Below are 9,358 nucleotides of genomic sequence, written 5' to 3' on the forward strand. Positions count from 1 at the left end.
CTCCATGCCACGCCGAATTGAGGCAGTAATTAAAGCAAAAGGAGCCCCTACCAAGTATTGAGTACATGTACAGTAAATTAACATACTTTCCAGAAGGCCAACAATTCACTAAAAATGTTTTTTTTATTGGTCTTATGAAGTATTCTAATTTGTTGAGATAGTGAATTGGTGGGTTTTTGTTAAATGTGAGCCAAAATCATCACAATTAAAAGAACCAAAGACTCAAACTACTTCAGTCTGTGTGCATAGAATATTTAATACACGAGTTTCACAATTTGAGTTGAATTACTGACATAAATGAACTTTTCCATGACATTCTAATTTATTGAGATGCACCTGTATATCTTAAATACTAATTCATTCTCATTCAAAGTATAAAAAAATTAAATCTGCTCAAGCACTACATTATTTCGAGTGACCAAGAAAGACAAAATAGTCCCTAACATTCCTGTATCATCAGTTTGACATAAATAAAACAAGTTATTGGTAAATCCTAATTTGGTACATTACTGCTTTTTATAAATGCACAAGAATGATCTTAACTTGAGTATACATGACTTCCATAACAGTTCTTTTTATGAAGCTCACTATAAAAGCATTGCAATAGTGCACAATTTTAGGTTTTAAAGACTTCCTCAATCACTCCTCCCCTCAGATCATGAATTGAGGCTTCATACTAGCTTAATGAAAGCATGGTGACTTGGTGACACTTAACTATCAGACAATTACAATCACAAACTATATTTTTATATTTCTATGAATTTAGCAGACACGTTTATTCAAAACAATTCAAGAAACACACTTTATCCACTGCATTCCCAGGGAACTGAACCCAAGACTTGTTTGTATGTTTCTAGAGCCATGCATGTTACAGGAGCTCATTACTGAAGAATATGTGCACACATAACACACATACTGGCAAAATGTTAACCTTGAATGCACTGTAAGTCACTTTATGTAAAATTGTCTGTCAAATGCATAAATTAACACATCTCGTGAAGAAGCAGTTCAGTTACATGCTCTGAAATTCTTGCCCATTTTACTTGTTACAGGTTTTTGCAACCTGTCATACAGATTAATGCAACTTTCATCATGTTAGGGTCGGGGACTCCCCAGTCTAGTTGGCTATTCAAAAGTGAAAATTTATATAATCTTGTTATTACCTGAAATAAAAATTTTTTTTAAAAGTTGCCTAAGCATAGCCCCCAGGCCAAGCCTCCAGTTGTATACACAGTAGGCTAGCTTTTGAGATGTGTTGACAAAGTAAAGCATTTCATCTAAAATTCAAGGGGAATTAAATGTATTTTGTAAAATTAATAGTCTATGAGGGAGAAAAAGCCACAGGCAGGGTAGCGGAGATAAATAATCATTAAAATTAGTCTATGTGAAACCATACAGAGCAAGCAGCAGTATCTGCTAGCTGTTATGCTAATGCTTCTGTAAGAGCAATTAACATGTTACATTGTCAGCTTAACTTTTATTCCGTTGTTTATGGCAAACAAGAGAAAAATGAGAAACAAGACTGAAAAAATACAGAAAAATATTAGCACTTAGGGGCCTGCTTACATCAGAAAAAGTGTTAAATATATTTGTTTTTATATAGTTAACTGAGCTAAACCTATGCTGGAAAATAGGCATACAAAATATATCATAAAATAAATGCATAAAACTGTATTTGTTTAAAATGATTGGCCTATTGACATGAAGTATTTGAGTTTGTGTTGAAATCTCAAATTTTGGACTATCATAGCAAATATATCAGGAGACTTCAGGGAAAATCTCCATTTGCACTCCACATAATCTCAAAAAGAGGAAACAAATGACATATTACAGAGATCTCACATGTGATTTTCTTTCTGTTGCTTGAGGCACTTTGACTGAGCTGATTAAACCATAAAAACAAGTGAACTATTATACATTATGAATCCCTTTATATTTTTGTAATTTGTAAAGCAAACTCATTAAACAATAAACTTTGGTAAAATATCTTGTCTAGCCATAAAAGAACACGCATTAGAGCTTTACAACCATTAGTGCAGTGTTTGAAGCATTAGATAATTGAAAAAGTTGTATCCAATTCATAGTTCAGATTAGTGGTACAGCGTCAAGTTATCTCATTAAAAACATATGTAGGAAAGAAAATAAGAAAGAGGAAAAAGACAGACACAGTAAACCGATCAGATGTATTGTCAAAACATTAATTCCAGCCTCTCTTCTATTACTTGATTAATGTGTCAGCAAGAGAAAAAAGAGGGATATGTGTAATGGATTAATGCAGTTTAGTCAAGTTCCATGGTGACATAATCTCTGGCAACATTCAAATCTAAAATTTGACAATAAAAGTAAACAACATCTTCAGATTGTCTCGTAAACAAGATGTCTATTGTTTATTTTCCCCATCTGTTGTGTCATATATCTCTCTATTCAATTGCAGAGAGATTTGCAGACCACTCTAGGTGAGAGTGTTTTGTCCATCTGAGGGGACCTGCATTAATCACCCTCATCTTGTATTTTACATTGGTAATGTTTCATCACAGCAACGGCAGGTACATTTATTAAGACTCATATGGAAGTGGTTGTTAGTGGGATTCGCATCATTCATTACAGAGTAACGAGAATAAACAGGAAGTTGCAGCCAGGTAGGAAATAAGGGTCTTTAGCTGAGAAAAGCAGAGAAAACATGAGTCAATCACATATACTGACTACAACAATGCATACGTAACACTGCTCATGTACACAACACATAACGAATAGACACATTTCAATATTTTAAATGTAGTTTATCTACTGTGATACCAGGCCGACTGATTTCCACCTTTGTTTGTATTGATAGTCAGTGACTGCTACCCACCAAATAAATAAGTAAATGTGAACATAAAAAATATAAAAAAAAGCAATGAAACATCTGCACCAAATACTGAAGAAGTTGAAGAACTAAAGAACTGAATGGAAAATGCTTTTGTTGGACTGGGACATAAAATACAGATAAGATTTTTAAAGTAATTGTAACAAAATTACAATACAAAAGTCCTTGTAACAACCTTGTATGTACTGTTTGTATATATTTGTACGTGTGTAGGTATTTGTATTATTATTAATATTATGTATTATTATTAATAGTGATAATACATAATAGTAATAATAATACAAATACATATACTACACACACACATAATTAATATATTATTTTATATACATATATTTATTTATTATTTACCTATTTTATATATTTTTTTATTTAAAACTATTTTTTTTTACTTTTTACATACAAATACAGAACAATTATATTTAAAAGTATTGTTCTTTTCGATTCTTTGCCAAAATGTAACAATAAATAAATAAAACAAAGTCCTTGTAGGACATATTTGCTACCATCACTTTTCATGTCCTCTCCATCCTTTCTTCACACCCTGTCTTCTTTCTTGAAAGCTGTTCTGTTGACTTCTTTGTGCTGTTGTCTTGAGGATGTGATTAGTAGCTTTTCTCTCCCGCTCCATCCACTTTATTATAGCATGAAAATGAACCTGTACCTCACCGCTCCATTTTAAATACCACTGTCATGGATAAATCTGCTCCCGTTCACACCCCTGTGAAATATTAAACACATAGAGAGAGAGGGAGAGGGGCGCCCACCAGCCGATGGATCAATATTTGCACCTCAGCTCGAAGCAATACATATTCAATTGGTGAGAATATGATTATGACTTCGTAGCCCTAAGAGATGATTTAATGACTGCTGATGAATAAAGGCAGTGCATTCCATTCTCTTTGTGATGCATGATGTGCCATTTTTAATTATTATTTTCTCTCTTTTGATGATGAAAAGCCATGCTTCAGAATACGTGCAGTCTGAAGTCAATGCGTGTTTGAGCTTGTACGGAGTTTACAAGTGAAACGTGTGGAATAATGCTGGGCTTTAGATTCAGTGCTTGTTTCGTCATTCACACGTTCAGATCTGAATCATGTTATTTTGACTCTGCTTGCCTTTTTCTGCTTTAAAAAAAAAAATCTTGCAAATTGCTAAATTAATTTGATTTAAAACACTGCAGCCTGTACATCTCATAAAATGAACAAGGTTGATAAACTGAATTTCATCCAATGTAGGAAACTGTTATAAAAAACGGTTATGCAAAGTAATTCAGTATTGATTTATAATTTTTTAACTACACAGTGGCTCTTAAAATTATTCCAAAAATGTATTAATTGCAATAATAATAATAATCAAAGAGAAAGATGAAAAATTCTCAAGAATACATTTTAAGTTTAAAAAGATAAAACAAAAGATATACTGCTTAAATGAAGAAAACAAGTATTTGGACATGTTTTGCTTTAAAAGGTAAGTTAGCTCTGAGAAAATGTCTAGCAGCATTTGTTGACAGGTGCCACTTGGCTTGGTATTTTCTAATGCATTCATATTTTGGGGGGCTACTGTATACAACTTTGATATACTATAGCCTTACTTCATACATGATATTCAGAGGAAAATAGCAGAAATATTAAACATAGAGTGTACAAATACACCAAACATACATTCACTTAATGCAGTTATAAACAGTGCAAAACATTACATAGAATGCAAACCAAAATGTTTTTAATAAGTATTAATTGAAAGCTCATCACAACGTCAGTGTATCTAAATGGCTACTTTCTTCAGTCCTATCACATTCATTCAGGCATGTATTAAAAGGTCAGAGGGCAGCAGACAAAACAGATTCCCATTAGGCTTGTGGAAAGTGTTTAAAGGTACCTTAAAGCATTGTTGAGAGGATGTGTGTATTGTTCAGGCCTCAAGTGAGTCTGGGGTGAGTGTGATAACAGAGCTGTAGAAAATATGGCTAACACAAGGGATTTCTGTTAACTCATATTATTTTTGTTTCATTGCATCTAAAAAAAAAAATGTAATAGCTGCTCTGTAGTCAATAACTCTTTTATTCTGGGCTTTTGTTGAATATACTGAGTGTTGAAACTTTGTTGCATTTCTTATGAGCAGACTTTTATCTCTTTCTCTTTGTTGTTTTTCTCTCACAGACAGTAACTTTGTGCTGGGGAATGCGCAGGTCCAGTCTCTGTATCCCATCGTGTATTGTTCTGATGGCTTCTGTGAACTCACTGGTTATGCCCGTGCGGAACTGATGCAGAAGAGCTGTGCGTGCCATTTCCTGTATGGGCCGGAGACCAGTGATAGGCTGATGGCACAGATCCAGGGTGCACTGGACGAAAGGCGGGAGTTTAAGACAGAGCTGGTCTTCTATAAAAAAGGCGGTAAGAGTCACATCGTTAATTAAATGCCTTTGTCTCCTGCAATAAAACCAAATGACCAGGGATTCATCCCAATTCCCATAATATCTACCCTAAATAGTATGCAAAATTAGGATTAGTCCATTCCAAAACTGCCCAAAATGTCTGAATGTTATGCTAATTCCCCATAAACTGTTATTTATTTATAATTAAAACTATATTATAAAATTTTTAAAAAATTGGATTAATAATAAATTATATTATTAATAATTTAATTATCAATTATTAGTGTTAATAATAATAATGAGTTGCATTAAGACTTAAATGTGACATGCCTACATTCCGAAAGGTAGAGGAGTTAATTAAAGAGAATGTTAAAGCAATTAAATCACAATAGTTATGCTGTGGATAAGGACACCAAATCAAAGCAAACTCTAAAATCAATTAATCAGAAATTAATTTTGTATGTACTGAATTGATTAGAGTGATAAAGCAGGCATAGCTGCAGGCAATAATGAAATGAATTAACACAGTGGGGTGATGGAGGGATAAAAATAAAAGAACCGAGCGATGTACAGAAAAATACTTTTAAAAATTGAATCAACCCAAGATTTTCTTCCTATCTTGAGACAATGGATTATTTGTATTATTATACAGCTTTCTGGAATAGTTTGGTCGATTCTGCTGTTAAATCATGTATAATTGACTGTAAAGAAAATGATTTCCTACATAGCTGTGCTACAGATTTCCCCCATAGTCTAATAAAATAATTGAACCTCAAATCGGTATTTCAAGTGCATTTACTTATTTAGTAAGTAGCAGTGTAATAAGAGGGATAATGTAAGTATATAATATACATTATTCTTTTACTTATTGATTAACGATTATACATTTTGAATATGAGTGCTTGGCATTTTTATGGATAATAAAATGTACAAATTGAATAAATGCAACCTGAGCTTATATTAAACAGATCTGAAAGAAAAAACATCTATAATGGCTCACTTTAAATGTAATCATGAGCTTCCCACACAGTAGATTACCAAACAAATACAGTTTCAGTCCAGACTACATATATATTTGAACAAATTGACTTTAAATGCCTGCCTTGTTCTTAACCGTGTGTCTGGAGCAGCTGAGCATAGAAACATCATAATTGAGCAGCTGTCTGTCTTTTCTCTCCCTCACTGATTTCCCCCAAAATAACATAATATGCCTTTAAACCAGTCTTGAATAAACAATGCCTCAGAGATGACTGTGATTTCTGATGGCTTGATTTGTTCCATGTTGAACATGATACACAGAAAGAGCGCAGCGTGTCATATAGTTAATGCCATCCACGTTTTTACCCACCTGCGGTCAAGAGAACACAATTCCATCCGTGTACCAGGAGACCATTGTGAATTGCTGTGAACATACAGAGTAGACCTCTCTGTCAAAACCTATCATACACCAGAACAGGTGGAGAGAATTAGGCAGATATTTGGAGCAAAATATTCTCCAAACACAGCAGCGTTGACAGCCGATTTCTCACCTGATTCACTTCAATTTACCATTCGTGCAACATGCATCAGAGAAAATGTGCCCCCTGCAGCCCGAATTCAGAGTCCAATTCATTCATTTGGCTGGTTTGTAAGAGATACTCAGGTGCTGTTTGTTGTCTTATCAAAGAGAATAGGCTATTTGTGTACTCTATCCAGTTTGTAAGGTTTGATTGTGGATTGTCTGAACAAGCCACTGCAGTCCCAGACAGAACTCTGAATGCTTCCTCCATCATGTCGCCTCTGTGCATCAGCCACAACAACCCTCCTGCCACTTTGTCAATGAGTCAAAGGACTTCTGAACATTGGCACTTGCCAAACACATCGCACACACCTCTCGTGGCCTCCAGGTTCAGGTTGAGGTTGTACATGGTTCAAAGGGAATAAAAGATCATGGTTGCAAGACTGCTGTAAATTCCCTCTGTTGCACGGCTGCCATGTTGCATTGAAACACTAGGTTCGTCCCAAATCGTGTACTTATGCATTATTCTATGACATTTTGTTAGTATACTGTAAATAGTGCGAGTAATTTGTTCTCACTGAAAATTCCAAAAAGAAAAAGTACACTTTAAATACCCAGATAATGCACTTAAATAACCAAAAAAAAAACGAAGTGTGGAATGTTGGACACTTCATGCACTCAACTGTCGTAGCTTTCATTACGTAGCGAAGGGGGAGGGGCTATCATACTCCGATTATGAATGACAATAACCTTATATAAGTCATACACTACATAGCCTAGTTGAGTACATAGTAGGCTACATAAGTACATAGTATATAAGTGTATAGTGCATCATTTGGGACACTACTCTCAGTCCTCTGTAAGATAAAGAGCCTTAACAGACTGTCAAATGCAGATTCAATTATTGCTTGAACACTCAGACATCTTATAGTACTGAAATAACTGTAAAGAATAACTTTTGAAGCAATCTAATCGGTTTTGGGTGTAAAAGTACTTTTCTTTTTTTTACTATAAATCCTGAAATCAGCAGTACCAGCTCGATTATTTCCCAGCGCCGTCTAGCGTTTTGCGCATGCGTCAAGTGCTAGAAAGCGTTTTTCATTAGCATGACAGTTCAGCTGTTTTTAAACTAGTGCAGCTTTTCCAGTAACTTTTTATTTTACAACGCGTAGTAGTATAGCTCGACCAACGCTACATCGCTGTTTCATTGCATGAACTGTGTGAGTAATAAAATACTTACTTAAACGGTCCTCTTTCGCTCTTTTTCTCATTTGTATGTAGCGCTGGAAACTAAAGTCCGATTCATTCTAGCGAATCGATTCGTCCCGAATGGTTCTCTCTCATTCAGTACTGTATATAGCGTTGGAAAGACCGATTAATTTTAGTAAATCGGTTCGTTCGAACAGTTCATGTAAATTAACATATTAAACGATTCATTTATTCAAATGCCCCTGTACTGTGCTTAAAACTTGATTATGTAAATATGCATGTTTTGCTTTATTTAACATTAAATGTAACTGTTCAGATTAGATAGGCCACTGTCACCCTCTTAGATTGTTCATTCATTTAAAACCCTCACTGGTTTTATTGACTTAAATATGATCAAATTATGAAATTAAAAACACATTTGTTTTTCAAATTAATGCCTTGAATTAGCCTAACTCAGCAATCTACAATTTCAAAGTAGCTTCTCCAACACTGGTTTTGGGTAGTTGGAAATTCCTATAGGCCTACATGAAATTCACAGGAAACTGCTGCATTTAATGTGGAAACCCTGTTGTGTTTTGTTGTTGCTGTACACCCACAGTCAAAATGGCCATTTAATTGCAAACTGGGCAGTTTAAATTCAAAACCATTATTTAGAACTGCAATAAATAATAAACACAGTTGCTTTGAGATACAATGCAGTTAATTTAGTGTATTAAAGAGCTCTTATGTGAGGTTTAAGAAATATACCTGACCCTTATTGGCCAATAATCATCATAACAACCTGGCATCCATTGTGCAGTCAAACTATTGGCTGTTTAACCATTCATTGTTGATTTTAGCTGTCCAGCACATGTGGCACAAATCAATTTATTGTATTTACCTATTGTCAGCAGCACATGCTTTATTCATATGTTAGCTTGTTGCTGTTCTTAGACCTTATTAAGTGGTTTGTTTTGAATGTATTGCTCATTGTATTATATGGTCTCTGATCACTGGTTCAATGAAATTTATTCTTTTCTTATTGAAATGTACTTCTCTTGACTCAAGCTGTGCCTAATGAAAGGGCTTGGTGATTTACACACACACACACACACACACCCACACCCACACACACACCCAACCAAGCATGTTCTACCTCTTTCTTTCTGTTTCCCTCCGTCTTGATTTAATGAGGTGTGGTATGATGCTCTGGCATAATTTTGAGCAGCTGCAGAATGTCGTAGAACCTGGATGTGTGCACAAATACACACAGACACCAAACAGTGTGTTCTGTGCTCAGCAGTCAAGATATGTTCTGCTCATCTGTCCAAAGATTACATTTATAAACTTTCAATTATACAGTATATATATATATATATATATATATATATATATATATAAAAAGACACGCACATAGATGTATGTATGT

The 9,358-nt window shown here is 34.5% G+C and overlaps 1 protein-coding gene across 1 annotated transcript in view; it reads left to right on the forward strand.

Annotated features, from left to right (window-relative positions):
- LOC107698521 (potassium voltage-gated channel subfamily H member 3-like) overlaps positions 1 to 9,358 on the forward strand; it is a 100,569-nt gene that overhangs the window by 55,222 nt on the left and 35,989 nt on the right. The window contains exon 2 of the mRNA XM_016499542.1: positions 5,029 to 5,262. Coding sequence (XP_016355028.1) covers positions 5,029 to 5,262 — 234 coding nt within the window. The remainder of the gene's footprint in view (positions 1 to 5,028; positions 5,263 to 9,358) is intronic.

The sequence above is a fragment of the Sinocyclocheilus anshuiensis genome, unplaced genomic scaffold (genome assembly GCF_001515605.1).
Source record: "Sinocyclocheilus anshuiensis isolate Anshui unplaced genomic scaffold, SAMN03320099.WGS_v1.1 scaffold138, whole genome shotgun sequence".
Classification (NCBI taxonomy): Eukaryota; Metazoa; Chordata; class Actinopteri; order Cypriniformes; family Cyprinidae; genus Sinocyclocheilus; species Sinocyclocheilus anshuiensis.